Source organism: Schistocerca piceifrons, chromosome 3, assembly GCF_021461385.2.
Source record: "Schistocerca piceifrons isolate TAMUIC-IGC-003096 chromosome 3, iqSchPice1.1, whole genome shotgun sequence".
NCBI lineage: Eukaryota > Metazoa > Arthropoda > Insecta > Orthoptera > Acrididae > Schistocerca > Schistocerca piceifrons.
This window is the reverse complement of record NC_060140.1, coordinates 298679144-298693046: the sequence shown is the minus strand read 5'-3', so window position 1 is coordinate 298693046 and position 13903 is coordinate 298679144. Positions and strand designations below refer to the sequence as shown.

Genomic DNA, 13903 nt, shown 5'->3' with positions numbered 1-13903 from the left:
ATCTGAAACGACCACAATCGAAGCATCAGGCATCACGGAGACAGAAAAATTAGAAAGTGAAGAGACCAACCAAAGAATACATGAACGCACTAATAGTCTCACAGACACGATCAGAAAACGCCGACTAACATCTTATGGCTACGTACATAGAATGAACATCAACAGATTCACAAATAGGATTTTTGACGTAGCAGACGGTTCAATTTTTTAAAAAAACTGGTTCCAAAAGTATAAGGATATCCAAAACAAGCAGGGATCAGTATTTAAATGATCATTGAAAGAGAGAAATTCAGAAATAAAATTATGAACACGCAATTTGAACTAGAAGAAAGAAAGAAAACTGGGGAAATATGATTAGAGGAAAGAGTACAGGAACACAATCAAAGAATGAAGAGGTTTTGAGAAGAGAAAAAGAAGGAAACAAGAAAAAATGAATAATCATGTAACATTCAAGTCAACCACTATCATAGAGGCGAAAATGCGTAATAATAATAATACTACTGATACCATTGATCTTATTGTTGTGGTCTTCAGTCCAAAGACTGGTTTGCTGCAGCTCTCGATGCTACTCTATCCTGTGCAAGCTTCTTCATCTCCCAGTACTTACTGCAACCTACATCCTTCTGAACCTGCTTAGTGTATTATCCTCTTGGTCTCCCTCTACGATTTTTACCCTCCACGCTGCCCTCCAATACTAAATTGGTGATCCCTTGATGCTTCATAACACGTCCTATCAACTGATCCCTTCTTCTAGTCAAGTTGTGCCACAAATTTCTCTTCTTCCCAATTGTATTCAGTACCTCCTAATTAGTTATGTGACCTACCCATCTAATCTTCAGCATTCTTCTGTATCACCACATTTCGAAAGCTTCCTTTCTCTTCTTGTCTAAACTATTTATCGTCCACGTTTCACTTCCATACATGGCTACCCTCCATACAAATACTTTCAGAAACGACTTCCTTACACTTAAATCTATACTCGATATTAACAAATTTCTCTTCTTCAGAAACGCTTTCCTTGCCACTGCCAGTCTGCATTCTATATCCTCTCTACTTCGACCATCATCGGTTATTTTGCTCCCCAAATAGCAAAACTTATTTACTACTTTAAGCGTCTCATTTCGTAATCTAATTCCCGCAGCATCACCCGATTTAATTCGACTACATTCCATTATACTCGTTTTCCTTTTGTTGATGTTCATCTTATATCCTCCTTTCAAGACACTGTCCATTCCGTTCAGCTGCTCTTGCAGGTCCTTTGCTGCCTCTGACAGAACTACAATGTCATTCGCTAACCGCAAAGTCTTTATTTCTTCTCCATGGATTTTAATTCCTACTCCAAATTTTTCTTTTGTTTCCCTTACTGCTTGCTCAACATACAGCCTGAATAACGTCGGGAATAGGCTACACCCCTGTCTCACTCCCTTCCCAACCACTGCTTCCCTTTCATGCCCCTCCACTGATATAAGTGCCATCTGGTTTCTGTTCAAATTGTAAATAGTCTTTCGCTCCCTGTATTTTACCCCTGCCACTTTCAGAATTCGAAAGAGAGTTTTCCAGTCAACATTGCCAAAAGGTTTCTCTAAGTCTACAAATTCTAGAAACGCAGATTTGCCATTCCTTAATCTATTTTCTAAGATAAGTCGTACAGTCAGTACCGCCTCAAGTGTTCCAACATTTCTACGGAATCCAAACTGATCTTCACCGAGGTTGGCTTCTACCAGTTTTTCCATTCGTCTGTAAATAATTCGCGTTAGTGTTTTGCAGCCGTGGCTTATTAAACTGATAGTTCGGTTAATTTCACATCTGTCAACATCTGCTTTCTTTGGGATTGCAATTATTATATTCTTCTTGAAATCTGAGGGTATTTCACATGTCTCATACATCTTGTTCACTAGATGGTAGAGTTTTGTAAGGCCTGGCTCTCCCAAGGCTGTCAGTTGTTCTAATGGAATGTTGTCTACTCCCGGGGCCTTGTTTCGACTCAGGTCTTTCAGTGCTCTGTCAAACTCTTCACGCAGTATCATATCTCCTATTTCATCTTCATCTACATTCGCTTCCATTCCTATAATATTTTTCTCAAGAACATCGCCGTTGTATAGACACTCTGTATACTCCATCCACCTTTATGCTTTCGCTTCTTTGCTTAGAACTGGATTTCCTTCTGAGCTCTTGATATTCTTGCAGGTGGTTCTCTTTTCTCCAGAGGTCTCTTTAATTTTCCTGTAGACAGTATCTATCTTACCCCTAGTGATATGTACCTCTACGTCCTTACATTTGTCCTCTAGCCATCCCTGCTTAGCCATTTTGGACTTCCTGTCGGTCTCATTTTTGAGACATTTGTATTCCTTTTTGCCTGCCTCATTTACTGCATTTTTATATTTTCGGCTTTCATCAATTAAATTCAATATCTCTTCTGTTACCCAAGGATTTCTATTAGCCCTTGTCTTTTTACCTACTTGATCATGTGCTACCTTCTCTATTTCGTCTCTCAAAGCCACCCATTCTTCTTCTACTGCATTTCTTTCCCCAATTCCTGTCAATTGTTCCCTTATTTTCTCCCTGAAACTCTGTACAACCTCTGATTTAGTCAGTTTATCCAGGTCCCATCTCCTTAAATTACCACCTTTTTGCAGTTTCTTCAGTTTTAATCTACAGTTCATAATCAATAGATTGTGGTCGGAGTCCACATCTGCCCCTGGAAATGTCTTACAATTTAGAACCTGGTTCCTAAATCTCGCCCTGCTGGTGTTGCTGTGGGGTTCTAGGCGCTTCAGTCTGGAACCGCGTGATAGCAACGGTCGCAGGTTCGAATCCTGCCTCGGGCATGGATGTGTGTGATGTCCCTAGGTTAGTTAGGTTTAAGTAGTTCTAAGTTCTAGGGGACTGAATGACCACAGATGTTAAGTCCCATAGTGCTGAGAGCCATTTGAACCATTTGAATCCTAAATCTCTGTCTTACCATTATATAATCTATCTGATACCTTCTAGTATCACCAGGCTTCTTCCATGTATACAACCTTCTTTCATGATTCTTGAACCAAGTGTTAGCTATGATTAAGTTATGCTTTGTGCAAAATTCTACCAGGCGGCTTCCTCTTCATTTCTTCCCCCCAATCCATATTCACCTACTACATTTCCTTCTCTCCCTTTTCCTACTGTCGAATTCCAGTCATCCATGACTATTAAATTTTCGCCTCCCTTCACTATCTGAATAATTTATTTTATCTCAACATACATATTTCATCAGTCTCTTCATCATCTGCAGAGCTAGTTGGCATATAAACTTGTACTACTGTAGTAGGCGTGGGCTTAATGTCCATCTTGGCCACAATAATGCGTTCACTATGCTGTTTGAAGTAGATTACCCGCACTCCTATTTTTTTTGTTCATTATTGAACATACTCCTGCATTACTCCTATTTGCTTTTGTATTTATAACCCTGTAGTCACCTGACCATAAGTCTTGTTCCTCCTGCCTTCTAATTCACTAATTCTCACTATATCTAACTTTAACCTATCCATTTCCTTTTTTAAGGGATCTGACATTCCACGCTCCGATCCGTAAAACGCCGGTTTTCTTTCTCCTAATAACAACGTCCTCTTGAGTAGTCCCGGCCCGGAGATCCGAATGGGGGACCATTTTACCTCCGGAATATTTTACCCAAGAGGACGCCATCATCATTTAACCATACAGTAAAGCTGCATGCCATCGGAAAAATGTCGGCTGTAGTTTCCCCTTGCTTTCAGCTGTTCGCAGTACCAGCACAGCAAGGCCGTTTTGATTAGTGTTACAAGGCCAGATCAGTCAATCATCCAGAATGTTGCCCCTACAACTACTGGAAAGGCTGCTGCCCCTCTTCAGGAACAACACGTTTGTCTGGCCTCTCAACAGGCACCCCTCCGTTGTGGTTGCACCTACAGTACGGCTATCTGTATCACTAAGGCACACAAGCCTCCCCACCAACGGCAAGGTCCGTGGTTCATGGGGGGGAGGGGGATAACATTGATAAGGAAGGCCAAATGCCTTATGAGGATAGTGTTCATCGTAGGAGAGGCCTGTTAATAATCGATGAATGCCTCCTTTAAGTGAGGTTTCACTCCGCATGAGTTAATTTGAGAGAACACATTGAGCAGTATTAATGAGTAAGAAGGCCCCAATTTTTAGCAATGGTGCCCCTTAATCGGAGCAGCGGGTCGATGAGAATCAAGCTGAATACAAGTTCTGGATGTGCATAGTAGCATGGGTCTTGCAACTTTGAGAGTAGAAGTCAGTAAGTAGTAGTATTTTTCAACAGTGTGTGTTTCCTCTTGAATCTGTAATGGATGACGTTCAACTGCCAGTGTGAAGTTATATGTATATTTCACTGCCTGCTCCAAGGTTATCAGTCTTCTTTCTTAGAACGCTTCGAATGGCCACTTATCTAGTACCCAGATTTCGTTCTCTTGATTTTTTTCTTTCACTACAGACGATATTATTGAACATCTATGGGTAAAAACAGGCAGCTAGTGCACAGACTGCAAGGTTTTTACATTTCCGAACTGATGTATTTCCTGAAGGCTGTGTAACATATGGTCTTACCGTTTGCTACTGACTTTACTGTTGTCGCCAGTCATTCACATCTGTGCTTTATGAAATGACTTACACCGCATGAAGCTCCGAAAGAATATGTTCGCAATAATTTGAACCACCTTGCGAATACGACGCATACTACAACGTCTTTATCACGAAGAGTATCCATTGATTTCCAAATATCGTGCTACATTGGTTCACTTGTAGTTTCCCTCAAAAGATAAGCAACAGTTTCTACTTTCTCCAAATCGGAATACCATTTGATAAATTTTTTTGTCTCGGATGTCACTAGCATAGTTCTGAGGGCAGAAGTTTGTATCAGAAACGAAGAATAGCCATTTACAGGAACGTACAGAGACCGTAGTGGTATCACTGTTAGACACGTTGGCAGAGTGAGCTTTTGCATTTCCCTGCATGAAATAACCGTAGTTGTTTCTCTGAAAAATTGTAAGGTTGAATAACAAGTACACTGTTTTTGCTCTACTTATTTTTCTTTTATCGAACTAGTTATACGCTTATTATGTCATCTTCAACAAACAATTGACTAACGTCTGAAAGGGACACTGGTTATTAGGTAACCAAACATTATAGTCGAAGATACAATCACTTTAACAGAGTGTTGTGCTCAAAGTTGTCTCTTAACGTTGAAATTATATATTACACAATGGACTATGCTAAGCACAATAAATAATTAAACTACACTGTATTACAGGTTAAATGGAATTTTTTCTGAGATGGTGTTAAAACTAGTACTCTTCATTTATATTGTACAACAGACATGTTTTTTGACAATGAAAAATAAACTCTGGTCAGAAGAAGTATTATAAACAATAATTATAATACATAATCTTACGTTATTGCGGAATATATGGTTATGAAGTCATAGGATGTGAGATCTCTGATAAAAGCTACCATTATATTTTTCAAGTACCTATAAGGAGTTATGATTAATTGGTGAAAGATCGTTGTAATCGTTCGATTTGTACTAACTGTCCATATACTCCTATTTTCACATCATCAATAGGTTCTTTATATAACTGCTGAGGACGTTAAGAATCCCGATGTAGATTTTTCTGCTAGTTCAAGTATGCCGATAAATGCAGCCATGTTCCATAAAAAATACTTTTTTCAAAGGAAAACGAGAAATTCAGGATTAATCTCATTTCGTGCACAGGCTGCCAGTCTTTCAGTTCTTGTGCTGACTCGAGCAATGGTATGTGAATCGCTCATCTGATGCAGAACCGTTTTTCACTTTTTCACTTGCGTTGTACGTGAAATATCCTGTCTGCATATGTTTTGTATCTTTCCTACACTGGCAACTATATAACACTCCACAAGCACTGTGCAATGTATGGCGGACAGTACAAGCAAGGATCGAATTTATATTCTATTCCGTTTGCATACTAAGTGAAGGAAAAATGACCGCCTACGTGGCAGTGAACTCACCGGAGTCTCTTATTATCATCATTCATATACTATGGTCACACATTTTCCCTAGAATACATATTTCATAAGTTTACTCAACAGGGTTTCGCGAGAACTACGTCGTTTCTCTTCCAAGGACTACCATTTAAGTTCCTCGAGCATTTATGCTACATCTTTGTATGAGGTACGTTAGCGTGTTACGATCCTAGTAGCGCGTCTGTAACTCCGTTCGATGTATCTTGGAATGCCTACTTGGTGTGGCGTTCCACACTGAGTTTACATGGTTATCCCATTTCGTATACCCGTAAACTCTTACACGATGTTAAGTATTCAAAATGTTGAGCACTTATAATCGGACTCTATAGGGTGCTTTCTAGTAGTGATAGGCAGTACTTTGTATTTATTCGCATTTGAAAAAATTGCTCCTATTTACGCCAAGTAGAAATTTTGTCACAGTCTTTTTGCATTTCCTTACGTTACTTTCCTGTAGACAGCAGCTTCACCAACGAACAGTGCTGTAGTGCTACTGATCATGTCTGCTAAATTAAGTATGCTGATATTATTAACGGTCACGTTATGGTTCATTGGGACACACTGGATTTTACTTTTGTTTCCGTAGAGCATTCACCGTTTAGTAAAGCATACTGAGTTCTATTAGTCAAGGATTCATCCTATTCGCATACAGTTATGAGCCAAATTATTGTCATCGCCTACTTACAGCGTGTTGCTCTATGTTTGGATGCAGTACAGCAACGATTCTCCAAGTCATAGATTCGATACGTGCTTCTTAGGTATCGGGAGGTACGAGGTAATTCTCGTCAGTTACAGGACAGTGGTTGGTGGGAGCACTCCTGGGGCCTGATAGCATCGCAGATGTGTTCCGCCCAGTTTAGACCGGGTGAATTTTTTGGCCAAGACACCGGCGTCAGGGTTAACTACTAACCCCTCAGCCACTACAGCGTGATTGTGTTCCTGGACACGGATAGTTATCGGTAGGTAAGATGCCATCGCTGTCGTGGAAAACATCAAGCATGCAGCGACGCATGTGGTTCGCGTCCAACCAGGCGAAACATTTCCATTGATCAACGGTCTAGTTCGATAATCCCGGGCGCACTGTAATCGTAACTGACGATTTCCTTCGGTCAGTACAGAAACGTGTAGGAGCCTCACATTCAGCAATGTGCGCCGACCGGTGTGTTCCGAAACACTTGTGCCTGCTCCAGCATTGTACTGTATCGTCAGGTCTGGCAAATATCACCGCCTATCTTCCTGCACAGAGCGGCGAGACTCCGACCTCCACGTTCTGGGGTGAGGCGTGAACGGTTAACACTTCGTTGCCTGTTCGTGATTTCACCGTCCTATAAACACTTTTCATATGTTTATACGGCATAGACAGTGGACAGGAATGGCGGTTGCCGGTGAATCAGCTGGTTTTCGGTTATATCTGTTTTTTAACCCAATTTAGCCGGAATATTAAAATAACCAGTTTCCGAATTAAACGAATTTCGGCTTTTTGTTCCTAGCATTTCCTGGATAAACATAGAAATCGAGCGACGACTTAAAAATTTTGACTCCCTCAGTTTCACGATGTGTAATGTCAAAATATTAAACATACAAATAAAAGAAAACTTAGCCCACCCACCGTTCGCTGTTTTTCTCGAAAAGTGATAAGTGGTTGACTACTATAAAAAAACACCAGTATTGTCGTACTGATTCTAATTTTTTCAAATTGTGCTCAAAAGTCATGTTGTAATCGAAGTTTATACCATTATTTGCACATCACGCACTTTGCTGCTAAAGGGTGAAATCTGTGGTGGAATAATTCTGTTTTTAGCTTTAATTTGTCCGTTTTCAGGGGCTACAAGCAGACAAAGGTGTTTTATTGAGACATAGGCAGCAGATCAGCTGCTTCCTATATTCATTGCAAACTATGAACGAATTGTTAAGTTTTCCGTTTTCCCTTATAAGGACACAAATTGGTTTTGGTTCCTCCAGCTTTTAACATTTTAAAGCAAATTGGACAGTATACTTCAATGAGACCGCACTCTGTAATACACTTACAGGCTACAGATGGGGCCAATCTATAATACAGCTACTATCCGACGACGACTGCGAGAATCTACCACAAAGAACAGATGGGACAAGTCTCGCACGCTGCTAATTATGGAACATGCCATATGGTACCAATTTTTACGCCATGTGTTTGTTGCTCTTTTCTAACGGCATTGATATTAAAATAGCACAGATCGCTTTTCCCATTTTCTATAATAACGCGACATTTCAAAGGAATGAAAATTCTAACGAATAAAAATTACTCGTTCTTTAAAAAATTTTAGTACTGCTGTTATGACTAATTGATATTTTGGTTTTTTTACCTGCTTATTAGTAAAAAAAATGAGAACGTCGTTATAACCGAGAGCAAACTTGCACCAAAATACCAGTTATTCATAACTAAAAAACCGATATCGTTTATAAAAGAACGATTTTTCTTATCCCTAACAGGGGAATTGGCGGTTAGGTTTGCCATTTTTGAGATGCTTGTTCCCAGGCTCCGAGACACAGTAACCTGCTCCGCTTATACATTAAAGCACCAAAGAAACTGGTATAGGCATGCATATTTAAATATAGAGATATGTATACAGGCAGAATACTGCGCTCCGGTCGGCAACGCCTACATAAGACAACAGGTGTCTAGCGCAGTTGTTAGATCGGTTACTACTGCTACAATGACAGGTTATCAAGATTTAAGTGAGTTTGAACGTGGTGTTACAGTCGTCGCACGAGCAGTGGGACGCAGCATCTCCGAGGTAGCGATGAAGCGAGGATTTTTCCGTACGACCATTTCACGAGTGTACCGTCAATATCAGTAATCAGGTAAAACATCAAATCTCCGGCATCGCTGCGGCCGAAAGAAGGTCCTGCAAGAACGGTGCCGACGACGACTGAAGAGAACCGTTCAAAGTGACAGAAGTGAAACCCTTCCGCAAATTGCTGCAGATTTTAATGCTGGGCTATCAACAAGTGTCAGCGTGCGAACCATAAATCGAAACATCATCGATATGGGCTCTCGTCGCCGAAGGCCCACTCGTGTACCCTTAGTGACTACACGACACAAAGCTTTATGCCTCGCCTGGGCCTGTCAATGCCGATATTGTATTGTCGATGACTGGAAACATGTTGGCTGGTCGGACGAGTCTCGTTTCAAATTGTATCGAGCGGATAGAGGTCTACTAGATACGACTCTGACAGGTGACACGTACTTAAGCATCCTATCTGCTGACCTGCAACCATTCACGGTCACTGTGCATTCCGAAAGACTTGGGCGATTCCAGCAGGACAACGCGACAACCCAAACGTCCAGAATTGGTACATAATGCCTCCGGGAACACACTTCTGAGTTTAAACACTTCCTCTGACCACCAAAGTTCCCAGACATGAACATTATTGAGCATATCTGAGATGCCTTGCAACGTGCCATTCAGAAGAGATCTCCATCCCTTCGTACTCTTACGGAATTATGGAGAGCCCTGCAGGATTCAGGACGTCAGTTCCCTTCACCACTACTTCAGACATCATTGGAGTCAATGCCACGTCGTGTAGCACCACTTGCGCGTGCTTGCGGGGGCCCTACATGATATTAGGCAAGTGTGCCAGTTTCTTTGGCTCTTCACTGTTTACTCCTTACCGCGTCACCTTTCTAGTGTGCCACAAGGTTATGGTGAACATAGTTTGGCTCATCATGGCATTTTATTTACTGAATGAAACGTGCTGGAGACGTTTATTGCAGGTTGTCGTAGCTGGTGATTGCGCGCTGTGTCCGCAGGGCATTCTGGGCTCGGGCTTCGCGCTCAAGGTGCAGCAGCAGCAGCGGCAGAAGCACATGATCCGCCGGCGGCAGCCCGCAGCCACCCTCATCCAGAGCCTTTGGCGCTGCTACGCCGCCGACGAGCACTCCATGTCGGTGGCCACGTGGAAGATCCACCAGGTGCCGCTGCCCAGCCCGCCCTCGTACGTATTTACAACAGCTCGCACCCCGCCCCGTTCTCCCAGCCCCACTACAGCCTCTTCGAGGATTGCAGTTTTGAGATCACCCTCAGTTACATCAGTTTATTCACAGCTTTAACAAATGCCAAGAACTCTTCTCAAATACAGTGCTTCATAAACGTTCATAACATATGCCGATTTACGACAATGAATAATGATAAAAATGATAAATTAACTGCTATACTGAGGACAGTAAATTATACGAATTCCACTCTACAACATTTTTAGCCTAGTTGAATATTCTAACGTACATCTCTTTCATTGTCTCTACTGCGAATTCTCGGCGATCTGCACATTATGTTCGGAGGCAATTTGGAAGGTGGCTGCATCTTCCGCTGGCGTCTATCGTCTGAAGATGAGACGGCGCCCGGTCGATATCATTAGGCCTTTCGAGGCCTGTTTGGGCGGAGAGAGAGAGCTGTATCTTCTGCAACAACCCATCTCCAAAAGTGTAAGATATTTACCTACAACAGTCGCTTATCGCTGCACATACAGGCATATCTCTGTCTGTGAGTCTCTCGCTATCTTTGTCTTAGCGAAGTTTGTCGTATCCTTGGTCGGAATATCGAAAAGATCGTAGCGCCAAATACGCGTTCCACATTCTAAAGTGAATATTATATACTGAACATGTAATTAAGTAAACAACCAACGATGACCATACCAGCGGGATGTGAAACTCCGGTCTCTGATTACAGAAATATAGGATGATAATTTCCACCGTGTGCAAACTCTGGGGAATGATGGACGAGAGGATGCGGAACAGAAAAGATCTAATGAACTTAGGTCCGTAAATACACGGTTTCCAAGATAGAGACCATTTATTCAATCATACATTCTTACCGACACTGCGGTTTAATACGCGCTGTAACTTGCAGCCACAGGTACAGTATGAGTAGAAAGTGGTTTCCGTGTGCCTCAACGCATGACTCTACGCGCCATAGCATGTTCTGTCTCACAAGTTCACATCGGCCAGGCTGCATCCGAACGGTCTCAAACGCAGCATGAAAACGCTGCTCCAGTGTCTCCACATCTGGAATGAGCTCTGTATACACGAAAGTTTTGAGATGCTCCCATAACCAGAAATCGTACGCGTTGAGATCCGGTGAATCAGCAGGCCTCGCAACTGGACCGCCTCGCCCGATCCGTCCATCAGAGACGACACGGCGAATTGGCTGGAGCACCATCATGCATCAACCACTAACCCTTCGAATCACCAATGGCACTTCTTCCAGCAGGAAAGGTGAAGTCACCCGCTAGAAACGCCGATTGTTCTGTCCTGTTAGGTTGCTTGGAAGGAAGACTGGTTCCAAAATACGGTCGCCAATTATCCCATCCCACGAATTCATGCACCGATGCTGATGATTCCCTGTCACCATACCACGGGGGTTCTCGTACTATCCCACAGATGACTGTTATGAAAACTGAAGATACCATTCCGCGTAAAGGTAGTCTCATCTGTAAATAGGATGGGTGACGAAAATCCCGGAATCGTGGTTGCCTGGTGAAGAAACCAGTGACAAAACTGCTTCCACTGTAGGAAGTCTGTCTCTAGTAAGCTCTGCTCACGCTGTAAGTGATAAGTGTAGTAGCAATTGTCATTGAGAATGTTCCACACGATGGTCTGGCTCCCCCTGTACTGGCGGACCAACTGCCTGGTACTTACATGGCGGTCGCATTCCACATTTCGGATACTTCCTTCATGATTTCCTGCTTCCTGAAACGACTCTGTCTCAGACAAACGGCGAAAAACTGTTGCAAACATTGACTGCTGTGGTTGTTGTCAGCAGAGAACTTTGCTGCCGTCGCCTGTTGTCATTTGCAAATGGTTCAAATGGCTCTGAGCACTATGGGACTTAACATCTGAGGTCATCAGTCCCCTAGAACTTAGAACTACTTAAACCTAACTAACCTAAGGACATCAAATACATCCATGCCCGAGGCAGGATTCGAACCTGCGACCGTAGCGGTCACGCGGTTCCAAACTGAAGCGCTTAGAACCACACGGCCACACCGGCCGGCTGTCATTTGCCTTTACGTAAGTAAACACCACGTCAACACAAGCTCTCGATTCGAACATGGAACCATTGTGTACAACGCTGTATGACATCCACTACAAGTTGAGTCAGCAAGAGAAGTGAACTGGACACAACATTACCAACTACTATGGCAGGACGGCGCTAGGGCATTACGTATGAGGAACAGTAACACCCTCTAGGAGGAAACCATTCATACTGTAATTGTGGCTCCATGGTTCAGCCCGTATTAGACTGCAGTCTCTGTAACAAAATATGATTGAATAAATGGTATCTAGCATCGAAACTATGCATTTTCGGATGTAAGTTCGTTAGACTTTTTTGTTCCGATCTATCAATCCTAGAGTTTGTACACGGAAGAAAAAATCACCCTGCATAGCGTGCCTGCGGATACCTATCAGCTGCCATGTTGTAGTAAGGCAAAAAACTTCCATCGGTCCGTTCATAACCTGAAATTATTTCCCCATTTCAGATTAAGTCGTGGACTATAAGAGTGGCCTAGGTACGGAATATAAGATCAGCATGAGACTACAATACTTCATTAGAAGACGCTGCATAGCCTGAAGAATTGTTATCTTCACGAATACTACAGACTTTACTGTCTTTTTGTTTTCTCTCAGAAAACAACAGCAGAAAATTTAGTGCTTCAGAAATATTTCATGTGTTTTGCACCTTCTCTGCGTATCCTTGCTGGAAACTGACAGGCATCTGCAACGCTTTACCCGAAATCATTTATCTGTCACATCGTACACGTATCTGTGTTGTCAAAATAGGCAACATAAGCGCAGATAATTTTCCTGGCAACAGAGATGTTAGTAGGCCACTCATTGCTTTAGATTCCAAATATGTAAACAATATATCGCTATAACTTGAGATTTGAGTTCCTTCGAAGTTTTAGTATCACTTTATACGTGATGAATATTCGCTTTATTCATACTTTATGTTATCAGCCGTGGCTTTCTGAGAACATGATATCAACATGATTAAAGCGGCGTCTGCATTGTTTACAACACTTGATTTTACGAATTGCGTTTGTTTAAAGGCTTCGCTAATACTGCACGTAATTAATTGACGTATGCTGCAGCTCATGGCGTTCTTTTGCACTACAATGGATACTGTAAATACAGAATAAGTGAAATAAAGTAGAATCAGTTTTCTGGTCATCTTGTCAATGTCCTGGTTACACGAAATGTTTTAAATTACACAGCAGAAGTATCACCAGTTTTTCTACTTGTCTTGAAACAGTTCATGTTTTAGTTCTCCAGATATCGTTAATATGTCATGTAACAGGCTCATATGGGCTCAGAGACAGAAAGTTCTTTCGTTGACGTTGTAGTAACAGTTCGTGGTCCCCATGCTGTAGTTGAACAAGATGAGAACTACGAAATTATTTGGCCGGCACGTTTAGACGACTGGAGTTCGACATCTACTTCAGATAGACATCACTGTAACGAACTAAATAACTATAATTTCTTTGTTGTGCTATTGTTTCATGATGCTACTTCAGGTGGTTCTGTTGTAGGTACAGGGATGAATATAAAACGTGGGCTCAAGTTATTCTGGTGTGGATTTCTGTCAGAGTCGGTCGCAGGTACCTACAGGCTGCCCGAAACTCTTGTCCATAGGTTGTGCAGCATTTTTTTTTATCGAATTAAATTATTAATTACTCGATTTCAACAAGGAAGTGAGACGGAGATAAACCACTGTTTGCTGCGATAATCGAACTTTGTAAAGAAATCATATGTAAATATCATTCACTTTTTGACGATGCAATGTTGCAAAAGATACAGCCACTTTCAAATTGATGATACAAAAAGGTTAGTTTTCTT

At 41.9% G+C, this 13903-nt stretch overlaps 1 protein-coding gene across 1 annotated transcript in view; it reads left to right on the top strand.

Annotated features, from left to right (window-relative positions):
- LOC124789559 (potassium voltage-gated channel subfamily KQT member 5) overlaps positions 1 to 13903 on the top strand; it is a 506704-nt gene that overhangs the window by 214726 nt on the left and 278075 nt on the right. The window contains exon 4 of the mRNA XM_047256963.1: positions 9821 to 10005. Coding sequence (XP_047112919.1) covers positions 9821 to 10005 — 185 coding nt within the window. The remainder of the gene's footprint in view (positions 1 to 9820; positions 10006 to 13903) is intronic.